The sequence below is a fragment of the Hevea brasiliensis genome, chromosome 10 (assembly GCF_030052815.1).
Source record: "Hevea brasiliensis isolate MT/VB/25A 57/8 chromosome 10, ASM3005281v1, whole genome shotgun sequence".
NCBI lineage: Eukaryota > Viridiplantae > Streptophyta > Magnoliopsida > Malpighiales > Euphorbiaceae > Hevea > Hevea brasiliensis.
Window position 1 is genome coordinate 4,105,375 of NC_079502.1, and position 15,839 is coordinate 4,121,213.

Here is a 15,839-nt window from a genome sequence, read left to right on the forward strand (position 1 = left end):
CACATCATGAAATTTTTGATGTTAAACTGCTTTCTCCCTCGCAGGTCGATTACTAATGTTTGTATAAACTTGTTAAATCTTAGAATTTCCGCATGTGTTAGAAATGTTTATTTGATTTGGGTCTGTAAACTAAATTATTATTTTGGACCTGTAAACGTAATATTCTATGTATGTTTGATGGATTGGATGAGGGAGCTGAGCTCCCATTTATTTTTATGCTGATGAGTATGTGGAGGGTGAGCTGAGCTCCCCAATTGAGTATTTATTGTGTTTACAGGTCGGGTGAGTCGAAAACTCCCCATTGGAAAGTCCATTTTATGGCCGGACTCTGTCCGTTTGGTTTCTTGAATTTGGGCCCAAATAGGCCTTTGAGTTGGGTTAATGAACAGTTAAGCTTACTACGAGCCTCGGGGGCTTTAGGCTGGCCCAGGTCCTAGTGCCGGTCCAGCCCATAGGTTGGGTCGTGACAGATATGAGGTTAATTATAATCTTGAATGAGACCTGATCGACAGCCTACGTAATATCATAATAATTAAATTAGCTTTTTCTAGTTGTTTCCTCTTTCATTCTAGTGTATAATTTTATGCAATTCTTGTATGAAATATGTCAACAAATCACTCAAATTTATATGTTTAAACTTGGAAATAAATTTAAAGAGAAAATAAATATACATATTTATTTATTTTATATCAAAATTTCGTTTTGTATTGAAAATTTTCAATTAATTGATATGCTATGGCCTAAAACCTAAACTAATCTCTAATGGATCAAATCCCCATGATTCGATCCAATAGAGATTGGATCCAACATTGAAACAGTCCAAAAGATGAAAATCTGACAGCAACCATAATGTGGTAAGTCTAAATATAAGGGGATTGGAAGGACCGGTCGGATAAACTAGTTCGAATAAAGCTCAAATAGGTAAGAATAAGATCGAAAAGACGTTGACAGGATAAAAGCCGTTAGGATAGGAAGAGGGATTACCGTTGGAAATCACGTTGATAAGATACGTTTCCGTAGTGTATGAAGGCATATAGCTTGACACCGATTAACAAAATTCTAAAAATCATATTGGTATATCTCTTACTACTATATAAATGGGTTTTCAATGCTTACATAAGTAAACAACTTATTCTTAGTCTTTACTTTATTTTATTACTCTCAAAATACATTCTATGAATTACCATCTGACTTAAGCATCGAAGTGGCTGTTCTCAGGTCGCCGATTTTATTTTCTTTGTGATTTTAGGTAATTAAAAGTTTGATTACATTTACTAGATGATTGGAGAATATAGGTAGCATCATTAATAAATAAAAATAATTATGATTAAAGTTTATATATATTAATTTGAGATATGTTTATAATATATCAAGAATTATTCAATTTAAAAATTCAAATATATATATAATTGTATATGTATTTAACACACTAAACTTTGCATCCAATATGCGTATCTTTCGAAGAAGACAACTTAATTTTACATTTCTTAAGAAGGAAACTATTTTTTTTATATTATATTATCCATTAAAATTGGTGCAAATCTTTTTTTCTAAACAAAAATAAAAAAAGCTTTCTGATCAGATTTGTCCTCAGAAATTATTGACTCCCTCAGGGTCAGAGAACCACAATTTTGGCAAAATCCATATCACTTTCAAGACATTGTTATTCTTTTCTATGTAAACCCTTCAGAATCTTTGTGTCCTCCCCATCTTTTAATCCTATCTTCAGCAATAGAAGCCTGCATTTCACACAAAAATTTAACTCTGTAATTTTCTTTTTAATTCATTCACTGTTATATACATATATATTTCTACTAATTAATTAACAGAGCTAATGAGAAAATTCTATATCTAAAGAAACAAATACTATATTAAAATACTTCTATCAAATGTTAAATTAGTTACCTCTTTGTTCCAATTTGTTCTATAAATCATCAAGAAAAGGGCAAGAGTCTGTACCGCAGTCCCTGACATCATTCCATACCAAATCCCCTAATAATCACCAAAACTACTATTAGATTTGTAATAAACCATGCATATATTGGCCATTTTTATTTTTTCAAAAGAGTAAATTATAATTAAATCTCTAATGTATAAAAAAATTAATAGGTTAACAAATTCTGTTAACAATTCTGTTAACAATTCTGTTAACAAATTAGTTATGGTCGTTAATTGTTTTTTAATTTAAAATAATTTAATTTTAAAATTTTATTTTATCAACAAAATACTCTATATATCTAAATTTTATATTTTTTACTATTTTACATTTAAATAATTATAAATATAAATATAATTAATATTTAATAAAATATAGAATTATTCAAATATAATATAGACTAGTTTGTTAATAAAGCAAAACTTATATATTAAATTGTTTCAAATTAAAAAGTGACGGTCAATTTAAACGGTAAGAATTGATTTATTAATAGAATTTAAATTTGAGATCAAATTATTATTTAAAAATAAATTAAAGACTGATATGTACATATTTCATAATATTTTATAGACTTATTTATAATTTATATTTTTTTAAACAAAAAGTAAGAAATGAGAGAAAGTACTTACACGAACACCCATATCAAGCTTGTAGCCTAATACAAGACCCAGAGGAATCCCAAGCACATAGTAACAAGCTATGTTCAGATATGCCACAATGGCTTGCCATCCAGCTCCAATAGCCACACCTATGATAACAATAATTAAGCACAAATGCAAAAAGCAAATTAAAGAGAAAACCAGTTTGAGCAGTTTGCTTGAAAATCAATTAATTACCTGAGAGAACAGGCTGAATATTGTTAATGACGATGCAGAGAGCAAGCAGAGGTGTAAGCTCATTGACAAGTTCTTTGACTTGAGAATCCGAGGAAAACAAAGATGGATACTTAGTTCTTGTAAGGATGAGAATGAGAGAGAGAACGACACCAATCATAAAAGATGATATAACAGCCACCACAAGTGAAAATTTTGCTGTTCTTGGATGAGCTGCGCCTAGCTCATTTGATACTCTCACACTGCATCATCATCCATCATAAAATGCAATATCTGTTGAGAACTGATTCAAACTTTAGTTTTTTCTATTCCTATTTTCCTGCTGTGTTCCACGTTTTCTTTTCTGTTATTTGAGTCATGCACATGATGTTGAGTGATTCCTTGTTTTTCTGAATTAGTTTGTTATTGTTATCTTTTTTTGCCTATTTAATAGGTAGTCTTAGTATCAAATAAAAACACAGCAGAGAGAAGTTTATAGCAGAAACTTTTGTGCTTATCTGTTATCTTTCAGTGTTTGAATTTTGTAAAAACTCTTTTAAGTTCCCAACAAAATTGGTATCAAAGCCTGGTTGGGTCTTGCATTAGGCGATTGAGAAAAGTGAGTTACGAGAGAAATATGAGAGATTGAGCAATGGCAGCAAACACTATCTCTTCCTCTCAGCCTCTTATACCTGTCTTCAATGGAGAGAAGTACGAATTCTGGAGTATTAAGATGAAGACTTTGTTTAAATCTCAAGACCTTTGGGATTTGGTTGAGAATGGATACACTAATCCAGATGATGAAGCTCAGCTGAAAGAGAACAAGAAGAGGGATTCGAAGGCCCTGTTCTTTATTCAACAAGCAGTACATGAGAACATATTTTCAAGGATTATGGCAGCAACTACAGCAAAGGAAGCCTGGAGAATTTTGCAAAAGGAGTTTCAAGGGGATGCAAAAGTTATTGCTATAAAATTGCAGTCTCTTCATCAAGATTTTGAGACATCAATCATGAAGAAAGAGGAGTCAGTGCAGGACTTCCTCTCTAGGGTCTCTGCAATTGTTAGCAAAATGAGATCCTTTGGTGAGACAATTGAGGATCAAACAATTGTTGCAAAGGTTCTAAGGAGTCTGACCCCGAAATTTGATCACGTCGTCGCTGCCATAGTGGAATCCAAGGATATGTCTGTATTTTCATTTGAAGAATTGATGGGATCCTTACAAGCTCATGAAGCAAGATTGAACCGCACAATGGAACAAATTGAAGAGAAGGCTTTTCATGTGAAGGGAGAATCTTCAAACAAACAAGAAGACTTCAATCAGTATGACGAATAGCCTTGGACCCGTGGAAGAGGAGGATTCTGTGATCGTAGCCGTGGCAAAGGAAGAGGCAGAGGTCAATTTGACGGGCAACAAAGGCAGTCCAATGAGCAAAGAAATAACAAGAATGGCATTCAATGCTATCACTACAAGAGATATGGTCATATAAAAGCTTATTGTTGGTACAAAGATCAACAAGTGAATTATGCAGAGGAGGAGAAAGAAGAGGAGGAATTCAAGCTTTTTATGGCTAAACTTGAAAAAACAGAAGTTTCAGGTGACATTTGGTTTCTGGACAGTGGTTGTTCTAACCATATGACAGGTCTGCGTTTGTTGTTTAAAGAGCTAGATGAATCTTATAAGATCAAGGTGAGGCTTGGAGATGATAAACAAATGCAAGTGGAAGGAAGAGGCATTGTAGTAGTTAGTAGCGATGGAGACACAAAGCTTCTACACAACGTGTTTTTTGTTCCCAATCTAACACAGAATTTATTGAGCGTAGGACAATTGGTGGCCAATGGCTTCTCAATACAATTCGAAAACTCTTCATGCGTGATCAAAGATCAGAAAACAAACCAGATTGTAGTTGAGGTATGCATGACTCAAAACAAGCTATTTCCCCTTGAAATCTCTTGTATTGAAAAACATGCTTTAGCTGTTAAAGGAAAAAATGAATCTAAATTGTGGCATTTAAGATATGGGCACTTGAACATGAAAGGTTTAAAATTGCTACATCAAAAAGAAATGGTGTCTGGGTTACCTAACATTGAATCAGTAAATTTGTGTGAAGCATGTGTATATGGGAAACAAAGTAAAAAACCATTTCCTATTGGTAGATCATGGAGAGCTTCAAGTAGTCTAGAACTTATGCATGCTGATCTATGTGGCCCTATGAAAACTGAATCCTTTGGAGGAAGTTGGTATTTCTTATTGTTTACATATGACTATAGCAGAATGAGCTGGGTGTATTTTCTTCAACTCAAATCTGAAGCTTTTGGAGCATTCAAGAGGTTTAAAGTGCTAGTAGAGAAGCAAGGTGGCAAGTGTATCAAGGTGTTACGAACTGATAGAGGTGGCAAATTTACCTCCAAAGATTTCAATGATTTCTATGAAGAGCATGGGATACATAGGGAGCTGACCACACCATATACACCTGAGCAAAACGGGGTGGCAGAACGAAAAAATCGTATGGTAGTTGAGATGGCAAGAAGCATGTTACAAGCAAAAGGATTACCGAATTAGTTTTGGGGAGAAGCGGTGGCTACAGCAATTTATATATTAAATTTGTCCCCAATAAGAGCAGTACCAAATCAAACACCATATGAAGCCTGGACGGGAAGGAGACCTTAGGTAAGTCATCTAAGAATCTTTGGTTGCATTGCATATGCATTGGTTGACTCCCATAAACGCAGTAAGCTTGATGAGAAATTCGTCGAATGCATTTTTATGGGTTACTGTTCTAGCACCAAAGCCTATAGACTATACAATTCTATCAATAGTACAGTAATCATTAGCAGGGATGTTATCTTTGATGAAGAAGCAAGATGGGAATGGCCTGAAAGTGAAAATGGAGTGCAATTTGAAGTTTCAACAAGCATGGAGGCTCATTTAAATGAAAGACAATTGCAAACACCTCCAAGATCTCCCTCAACTTCAACTTCCCCAAGCATGTCAGCCTTGACAAGTCCAAGAAGTAGCTCCTCCTCGCCACAAAGTTCATCCGATAATACTCCTCCACGAAAGACAGGGTCTCTAAGAGAAATCTATACAACAACACAAGCTATGTATGTGGCTAATCCAACTACCTTTGAAGAAGCAGCAGAGAAAGAAGAATGGACAAAAGCAATGAATGAAGAACTTGCAGCAATTCAAAACAATAAGACTTGGGAGTTGGTGGATCTTCCCAAAGGCAAGAAGGCCATTGGTGTAAAATGGATTTTTAGAACAAAGTTTCATGCACATGGGAGTATACAGAAGCACAAAGCACGATTGGTAGCAAAGGGATACTCACAGCAACAAGGTGTGGATTATGAAGATACATTTTCTCCTGTTGCTCGGTTCTAGACTGTAAGAACCTTACTTGCCTTAACTGCTCAATTAAATTGGCCTATATATCAGTTTGATGTTAAATCTGCTTTTTTAAATAGAGAATTAGAATAAGGAATTTGAAATGTCAGATTTGGGTTTATTGAATTACTTTCTTGGAATTGAAATGAAACAGGCTGAAGGAGGAGTGTTCATCTCACAAAGAAAATATGCTGCAGATCTTCTTAAATGATTCAACATGGAAAATTGTAAAACGGTAGCGAATGTGAATGAAAAGTTACAAGTTGATGATGGAACTGGATCAATGAATGAAAAAAATCTTTAGGAGTTTGGTTGGTGGACTAATCTACTTGACACACACAAAACTAGACATTGCATTCTCAGTGGGAGTGATCTCAAGATTCATGCACTTTCCTTCAAAGCATCATTTTGGAGCAGCAAAAAGAATTCTGCGTTATGTAGCAGGAATAATTGACTTTGGTATATGATATGGTTATGAATCAAATCACAATTTACTTGGGTTTACTGACAGTGATTGGGCAGACTGCATGGATGATAGGAAAAGCACTTCAGGGTACATTTTCAGTCTTGGATTAGGAGCAATGTCTTGGAGCTCAAAAAAACAAGCAACCACTGCACTATCATCCTCAGAAGCTGAATATGTGGCTGCAACTTCATCAGCATGTCAAGCAATCTGGTTGAGACAACTTTTATCAGATCTTGGTCAGGAATAAAAAGAAGCAACTGAAATGTTTTGTAACAACAAGGCTGTAATTGCAATGTCAAAAGATCCAGTCCATCATGGAAGAATGAAGCATATCGACATTCGGACTTACTTTATTCGTGATCTTGTAAAAGATGGAGTAGTAGCCTTGAAGTATTGCAGTACAAATGAGCAAGCAGCTGATATTCTTACAAAGTCACTTGCCATGAGCAAGCATGAATACTTAAGAGCTCATATTGGAGTCTGCAAGTTTGAATCAAGGGGGGGGGTGTTGAGAACTGATTCAAACTTCAGTTTTTTTGTTCCTATTTTCCTACTGTGTTCCACATTTTCTTTTTTGTTATTTGAGTCATGCGCATGATGTAACACCCCTATACTAAGCAGTCTATACATGCTACTGTTCCGGTGACTAGAGCCTGTCCGGACAGTCAAGATGTCTAGACCTATATCTATGTCACCCAGAAAAGCCCTGAATAAAAATTTATAGAAATTATATGAAGGTGAAATGGAAATAAAGAAAATAAAGTATAATTGGTTAAATGAGCCAAGGTCACAGCGATGGGTGACCGTATCGGAAAGTGACTGCATGGTCAGTTAATGCCCAATTTTCGAATGGGACCCTATGGAACCCCAGGCCTAGAGATAATTGCGAAGCTAGGAAAAATATGAAAACCACAGAAAAGAATTGGGAACAAGCTCAAATAATTAAATTAGGGTTCAGGAAGCAATCTAGTTTTATTGGAAAAACGGATCAAACCGGTAAGGGGCAATTTGGTCAATTCACCCTTAGAGGTGATTCTTGGCCTAAATGTCCATTAAAATGTAGGAAATTAAAATTATGAAAAATATATTAGAAATGAAGAGGTTGGTGAAAGAAATGAAAAAGAAAAGAAAAGAAAATGGAAATTATGACATCATCAATGACATCATAAGTAAATTACAATTTTAATTTAAGAAATTAAGGGATAAATATTACAAAAATAGGACAAAAAAAAATTTAAAAGCAAAATTGGTCTTCTTCCACCCACAATCGTCGTCCCTTCTCTCTCCTCTCTCTCTCTCTCACCATTTTCTCCTAAATCCACCATTAAAAATCCTATTGTGAGCTCTTGAAACCCTACTTTATCCCCTAATTTCCCCTCCAAAAGTGATAGAAAACCTTTAATTGAGCTTCAAGGAGAAGTTTGGAAGAAGGAATTTAAAGAAAACCAAGAAGAAATTGAAGTTGGAAAAGAGCATCATTAAGGTATGTGAATCAAATCTTCTCCTTTAGTTTAGGTGATTGAAATTGAGTTAGTTTTGATGAATTTGGGTGAGAAAATTTAAAAAATCATGCTTGTTAGGGAACTTATAAATTTCAGCTAGCCATAGATTTATGAGAACATGAGGTGTATTAGTCCAAGTAAATGTGTAACCATGCTTAGATGAATGAGGATAGGTGATTAGTACATTTTAATTTCAGAAATTTTGGCAATTGGACACTTAGGGTTCTTGGCAATTGGAAATTTGGGGGAAAATTTGGGAGTTTGGTGAATTGATGCCAATTGACCTAATTGAGGCTTAAATTGGTCAATTGGGGTGATTTGGAGTGTGATTGAATGATTGAAATTGAAAGTGAATTGTGAATGGGTAATGTCCAATTCTGGACAGCCTGACCATGGTCCACTTAAATGATCATAATTGAAATTTTGTTGCTCTAATTGGTGTGAGACCAATTGAAAATGAAAATTAAGACCCAAAGCAATAATTTTCATGTAGAACCTTGCCCTCAAACTGACCACAAGTTGGTGTAAAATTTGGTTAAATCCAGATTAGGTACCCTGTCATTGGACAAAATTGACCATATAAACAGTACATGTTCAAATAGTCATAACTTTGTGTAGAAAGGTCCAAATGACCTGATTTTTGAGTCATTGGAAAGCTAGGACATAGTAGAACAACTTTCATGAAGAACACAATCTCAAATTCTGACCATAACTAAATCAAATTGCCAACCAAAGTTGGATCACTAAATCTGCTAGAACCTAAAATTGCCTAGAATTCTGGAATTGACTAATCCAGCTAGTTATGGTTAAATGGCCATAACTTGAGCTAAAAAGCTCTAAATTGAGTGATTCAAAAAGGGAATTAAACTAGACATATAAAGGAACAACTTTGATGAAGAAAAGTTGGCTAAATTTTTACTGTAGAAGGTCAATGTAACAGTAGAACTAAGCGACCCAAAATTAAAATTTTGGAATTTCACTTAGGGAGTTTGGAATTTCAATTGGCAATCAATGCCCACACAATTGTAACCTAAAATGTGGTATGTGGGAGTAATTAGAACTCACATAACTATTAAGTATGAAAAAGTCAACATTTTAACCGATTGGTCAAATGAATAGTAACCACAAATGCACCTAATGCAAAAGATTCAAATTATAAATCTTATTGGGGTAGATTAAATTTACAAAATTTAAATGTTGAATTACTTATTAGAAATAAGTTGAATAAGTATTAAAACACTTTAAATTGTGCGTTTCAGTAGAAAAAGACACTGGGAAGAATAAAGAAACAGTGAGTCAAGGCAAAGAGGCGGCTCATTAGAGGTTTGTGCACAACAACTAAATGTCTTTTGATTTTCAAATTAAATTTGGAATTGAATATGTGGTGAAATAAATTTTATGGCCAACATTATATTGAATTCTTTAATTGATAAAATTTTGTGTTGTTAGCCCAAATTTGGAAAACTAATTTGAATGTGAATTGTTTGATATTTGATACTTGGAAAATTGCTGAAGTGGTTTGAAACCACAGTGTCATGACTATATGTTTGAATTTCTCACTAGCATGCCTAGTGGGATGAATTAGATTTGTATTCTCTCTCTGGTTGAAGTATTGAGATGTGTGCCAGTTGAGGATGAATTAAATGAGTACTCATATTTTTGTGCTAACTAGCCTTGGTATTCCTCATTAGCCTATGGTTATTTGGATGAATTGGAAATCGTGTCATGATCAACACTGTGTGTCTTTTATTGAATTTATTCTACGATTGATGGAATGAAATATGTTTTTATTGAGTGATTTTCTGGCCTTAGAAATAAAGCATGATTTATTATGTGTTAAAAATTCAATTGATTTAGTTTGGAAAAAGGATAAATTGATTGTTTCGTAATTTACTATTTACTTTAAGTTGTGCACCACTGAGTCTTTGGCTCAGCGATAGCTTCTTATTGATGTCGTAGGTAAGGAGACAGATAAAGCAGCAGGGTAGGCTGCTAATGACGTGCAGTGATCCTTATTTTGGAGATATCACCGGGTATATAGATTATACCTGTCACGACCCAGGGATGGGGTTGGGACGTGCTTGTTCAACCAGCTACGCACTGGGGTGGAAACTTCGTGTCCCACATCGGAAACGGGAAGAAAAGATTTGGGCCATATATGTGGAAGCCTTCCTCACACAGTCGGTAGCGCTTTTGGGAATGAAACCTCCCAAGGGACAAATCCGTGAGGCCCATGGGCCAAAGCGGACAATACTAACTGGAGAAGGATCGGGCTGTTACATTTGGTATCAGAGCTGGACTCCCTCTAGTGCGGTGTGTGGTGCGAGGACGCACCAAGCGGAAGCTGGTGGGCTTGTCACGACCCAGGGATGGGGTTGGGACGTGCTTGTTCAACCAGCTACGACCGGGTGGAAACCGTGTCCCACATCGGAAACGGGAAGAAAAGATTTGGGCCATATATGTGGAAGCCTTCCTCACACAGTCGTAGCTTTTGGGAATGAAACCTCCCAAGGGACAAATCCGTGAGGCCCATGGGCCAAAGCGGACAATACTAACTGGAGAAGGATCGGGCTGTTACAATACCCTTGTTAATTTTTATTTTGATGTATATGTAGTTATATGTAAGTACATTAGACTTGAGTAGTTGTGTAATAAATTTTGGGATTTGTTTTTGATCTGTGTAAATGGTTGTAATGTAAATCTATTATTTTATTTAATGAAATGCTTCCTTTTATTTTTTTGACATTTGCTTGAAATGATGTTGAATATTGGAGTTTGAGATTTAAATGTATATTGGGAGTATTTTCACAGGTTTTTAAAGAACTATTTTATCAAATTATAGACGACACTATACCGAATTTTCTGTAAAATTTACGGATATTTTAAATTAATTAAAAATTTGATTTATGACTTAACTTCAATTAAAGGTTTTTAATACCTATGTAAAAGTACCCACCACTTGAAAAAAGAAATGAAAATTGATATAAAATCCCTAATAATATATTTAATGAGTTATCAATGGGTGAAGTTTGATAATTTATTAGGCATATTACGGTATCATATTATACCTTATGTAAGGATAATGTGTGACATATGATGTTAAGTGCTTCCTTATTTTTCTGAATTAGTTTGTTATTGTTATCTTTTTTTGCCTATTTAATAGGGAGTCTTAGTATCAAATAAAGACACAGCAAAGAGAAGTTTCTAGCAGAAACTTTTGTGCTTATCTGTTATCTTTTTTGAATTTTGTAAAAACTCTTCTAAGTTTCCAACAATATCTAGCCAACTTAGCTCTACGTAATTATGATAAATCAAGTTTATATGGAACAGTAACAAACCTTATAGCTGCATTTACACCAATAGCTACCATGACTGTCCAGCCCAAAATGTTCATGCTGCAATTCAACAGTTCAAGCGTACGTCGTATGCATTAAAATCTTCTTGCTTTATAATTAATGCAAAACAAGAATAGACTCCATTAATGAAGACCTGATACGTCAAAGATTATTGCAAAATCTAGTTTTAATCGATCTGTAACATTGGTTTTAGGCATACCTAACTAGGGTTTCTCACTTCGATCTGTTGTGCATAATAAAGACTGTCAGATTAAATGATGAAATTTATATAAAATTAATATCTACAACTAATGCTAGAACTCATCTGTTTATTGTTTATACAGCAAACAAATGCAGAAAATGACGTCGTAGTGGATGGGCAGACGATGTTCTCTCCAATAATGTTAAATAATTAAACGAGCGGAGACAACGTGTGCCTGCTATTTGTGTCTCCTCATCTTAGATGTTGAAAGCTAGAAAGAAATATAAATTTTTTTGGAAAAAATAATATTCTAAATATTTTTTAATTAATACTTTTAAAAAATTTTAATAATAATTTTAGCAATATAATATCAAACAAAATCTAAGCAACTTTTTAAAAATAGGACAGTAAATGAGAGCTAATTGGCTTTCAACGAATTGGTTTAAATAATAATAATTTATATAATATATAAATATATATGAAGGAGAATATTTATTTTGTTTAAATTATTCGTTATTATTTATGATATTTATAATTACATTTTTTATTATAATATAAGTTATTATATTAAGCAAAATAAATATTGCATAAAAAATAAAAATAAATAAAATTCTGACCATATGGACAAGGCATCCACTGAGACCTCTGCGTTCTTTAAGTATCCAGCGAACAGTATTAATGCCGTAAAATACCAAACTTCCAAGCTGCACCCACACATAAAAGATTTTAATTATATATAATAATTAATTTTTTTTAAATATATATATATATAAAGTTAAGCACATTATTTGGTAAGTACTTATTTAAGCTAACAAACATAATTAATTAACAATAACTAATAACTAATAGTTTCAATGTAATTGTTAATAACATGAAAAAGAGTTGCATGTTTTATATGTTCTATTAGGATAAAGCTATAAAATTAATTTATAATAATATAAACATGTAATTTAACTCTTAATTTAATTTTTACATTTATATAATTATAAATAAACATTATGATATAAATTTATTTAATTGATTTAGTCTGTAAAATAAATTTACCTGAAAGCTCTCTTTTACAATATCGGGGATAAATTTTTTAATTATACTGCAAAATTCTTAATTAAGTTTATTATAAACGCAATAGAAAAAAGTTGAAATAAGTTTTTTTATACTTTTAGTAAAGGTTAAATAAGTTCAAAATTAAATTTTTTGTCAAATAAAATTATGTACTTTCTAATAAGGCCAAATAAGTACACATCTAATAAAATATTTTTTTTAATAATAAAATATTATGTTTTCCTAATTTTAAATATTAAAAATTATTTATTATTAGTTATTATGTAATATATATATATATATATATATATATATATATATATATATATATATATATATATATATATATATATTATTAGATATGGACTCACTTAGCCTTAATTAAAAAATATAGGATTTATTTGATTCAAAACTTGATTTTTTACTTATTTGATCTCTTGACTGAAAGTATAGGACTTATTTAATATTTTTTTCGATATAATATATAATAAATATAATAGAATTCATATATACAATAAAGAACTCACATATTTATATTTTAAATTAATGATAAACTAATTTAAGCTAAAATTTTCCCTGGCACGTCCCAATCACGCCAGAAGCCAACAAGGTGTAGCTTATATGCAGACGTAATTGTTCTGTATTTTTTTTTTTTTCTTGACGGATCTTATTTAAAGGACTCAACAACAACCAGTCCACTGCGTGTTAAATTTTGATTCTTGCACATGCAATGTCCTGATAAAACAAAAATTAAATTTGGGAAACAATAACTTACCAAAGCATAACAGCAGATGCAAGGGACAACCGAACAAAACTCCACAAGTTTTGAAAGGCCTTCCATGAGAATCCATTCCAAGCTCGTCCACAAGTTCCACTGATAATATACAAAAACTGAGCTAAATCAATCAACAACCAAGAAGCATTTAATACTATTGCGGCTCCAACCAATCCCCATCCCAACTTCAGCATCAATAACCAGCTCAAAAATGCGTGTAAGACCAAGGCTGCAGCAGAGATCAAGGCCATAACCATGATCTTGCTTTGAGCCTGCAAGAATTTTGCCATGGGGAAGTTTAAAGCATAAGCGAATAACTGAGGTATCATCCAGATGGAGAATATCCCTGCTGCTTTTGATATGGCTGCTGTTTGCCCAATCAACTTCAAAAGTTGAGCTGCAAAGATATATAGGAAGGAGAGAAGAACGGATGTAGTGCCAAGAATGATCCATGATCTTTGCAAATAGATTCCAAGCATATCCAGTTTCCCTGCTCCAAATGCTTGCCCACATAGCGTTTCAAGCGCACTTCCCATTCCAAGCTGTTTAATTATCAACCAAAAACTTATCCTTATATATATGGAAAGAGAAAACCATTGAACGCGTAAATAAATAACGTCATGATGATATCGTACCATGGCGCCGAAGGAAAAACCGGCGATGACAGAGTTCTCAACGGAGACGGCGGCGAGTTCGAGGGTTCCAACTTGGCCTGCAAAGACTTGAGTGATGGCGCCGAGGGAGTACTGACAAATGGAGGTGAAGATGGCAGGGCCGGCCAGGTACCAAAGTTTCTTGGACTCCCTGTAGAATTCTCTAAAGAAATCACGGATGCCGTTGATAGGAGGGATGTCATCGGCGTCGGGGACGAAGGAACTAGTGTTTGTTGTTGATCTGGGAAGTGAGTATCGCTGGTCTTGATCCTTATCACGGGGATGGTTTTGGTTTTCGTCGTCTCTTGGAGAAAGAAGTGGCTCTCTTGAATCCTCCATGTCAAGGAGAGGAGAGAGATGAGTTTTTCCAAGAGAGACTACGAATGGTGACCGATCGAGTATGGGGTCAGTAATTTATTCGCATGAGAGTCGAGTCAAATATAAAGGCTCCATTCCATATGGTCCCACTTGGATTTTTTATTAGCAAAATGCAACTTTTTAGCCCTTAAATTTTCGCATTGAGTGTACATTTTCTATTCAATGAAGGTTGGATATATTACGTAACAATTAATGGATTATAGATTCTGAGTAAGAAGTAGTTTTTTTCTTCTTTTATTGACTAGAGTATCTTGATACGTGTATTTTACAGTTTATATAAGATTAATTTCTTCAGAGTTTTTTAGCTACTTCTCTTAATAATGTCTTTTCCAAACATTCAATCTTTCTTATAAATACAATGGGTTTTACCATACACCCAACGCTTATTGGTTAGGAAGTAGCTTTTTCTCTTTTTCAACATAAATATTTATAATATCATATTTCATTGATAAAAACTAAGTTACATATGGTCCAAAGCCCACTATTCAGAGAAAGTCGATTTAGAACTCCAAAATCAAGACTCAATGCAGACTGAGTCCCCAACAGGACAGATTAAAACTTCGCTCCATTATGAACCCTAGTGATACTTATTTGCAAGTATACAAAATAGCACAATTAATAAAGAGTTAATAAAGTATCATTTTCATGATAATTACTTTTAATTATCAAAATTTATGTTAATTTTACTAATATCTAGTCTATCAAATTGCATTAAATTCAAGAAATTAAAATTAAACTAAAAATGAAATTAACTATAATTAAGAAATGAATTAGAAAGAGCAAATAAAACTTTGGGGTTAAAACCAAGTAAAAAAAAAAGGCTAGGGATATTAAATTCATTTGATCCAATAGTTAATCTCAATTAATTTTGTCTAATAATCAAATTTAACTATTCTTACAAGGGTTAATAATAAAAAATATTTAATAATCCCTTCCGGGCATCATTAAACCTTCTAGTTAATGAATTAATTTATATTTTCGAATAGAGAACTGCTCAATTAATTAGAGCATTAAGAGAAATATTATTTCACAAAACCCAATAGACCCAATCTTAGATTCCACTTTTAATTGAAATTTATGATAGTTGCTATAAAACCCAACATTATCTCTCAATAATGATAATAGAAGAAACTAAGATAAAGAATTGAAAAGAATAAAAAAAACTCTATTATTAATACCAAGGTCTTCCTTCAAGCTTCCACAAATCTGCTCTCTTGACTCTCTTTCTTTTTTCCAAATTTTGAGAGAAAAATGAGTGTTTAAAAACCCCCAAATCTATTCTTCTTCTTCTCCTCCTAGTAAAACCCCTCTAACTAACCCTTATCTTGGTCTTTCTTATCCTTTCGATGAGTTG

At 33.3% G+C, this 15,839-nt stretch overlaps 1 protein-coding gene across 2 annotated transcripts; it reads right to left on the reverse strand.

The window, feature by feature from the left end:
* Positions 1–1,384: 1,384 nt before the first annotated feature.
* On the reverse strand, positions 1,385–14,698 carry LOC110645902 (protein DETOXIFICATION 29). Of its 2 annotated transcripts, XM_058128958.1 has the most exons (8): positions 14,090–14,698; positions 13,455–13,996; positions 12,256–12,342; positions 11,440–11,496; positions 2,773–3,011; positions 2,566–2,684; positions 1,906–1,992; positions 1,385–1,739 (listed from the first exon to the last, which is right to left on the reverse strand). In XM_058128958.1, exons 1-8 carry the CDS (start codon positions 14,444–14,446, stop codon positions 1,674–1,676), a joined length of 1,554 nt encoding a protein of 517 aa, XP_057984941.1. In that variant the 5' UTR covers positions 14,447–14,698; the 3' UTR covers positions 1,385–1,673. The 2 variants fall into 2 exon arrangements, with proteins under 2 accessions (XP_057984941.1, XP_057984942.1); XM_058128959.1 differs by lacking the exon at positions 11,440–11,496 and having other exon boundaries at positions 14,090–14,531.
* Between the last annotated feature and the right edge of the window lie 1,141 nt (positions 14,699–15,839).

Coding starts and splice junctions, on each gene's coding strand:
- LOC110645902 (XM_058128958.1), bottom strand. CDS start 14,446: ATGGAGGATTCAAGAGAGCCACTTCTTTCTCCAAGAGACGACGAAAAC. Junction 12,343..13,454: donor GCATCTGCTGTTATGCTTTG/GTAAGTTATTGT, acceptor GTGTGGGTGCAG/CTTGGAAGTTTGGTATTTTA. Junction 2,685..2,772: donor TATTCAGCCTGTTCTCTCAG/GTAATTAATTGA, acceptor TTGTTATCATAG/GTGTGGCTATTGGAGCTGGA.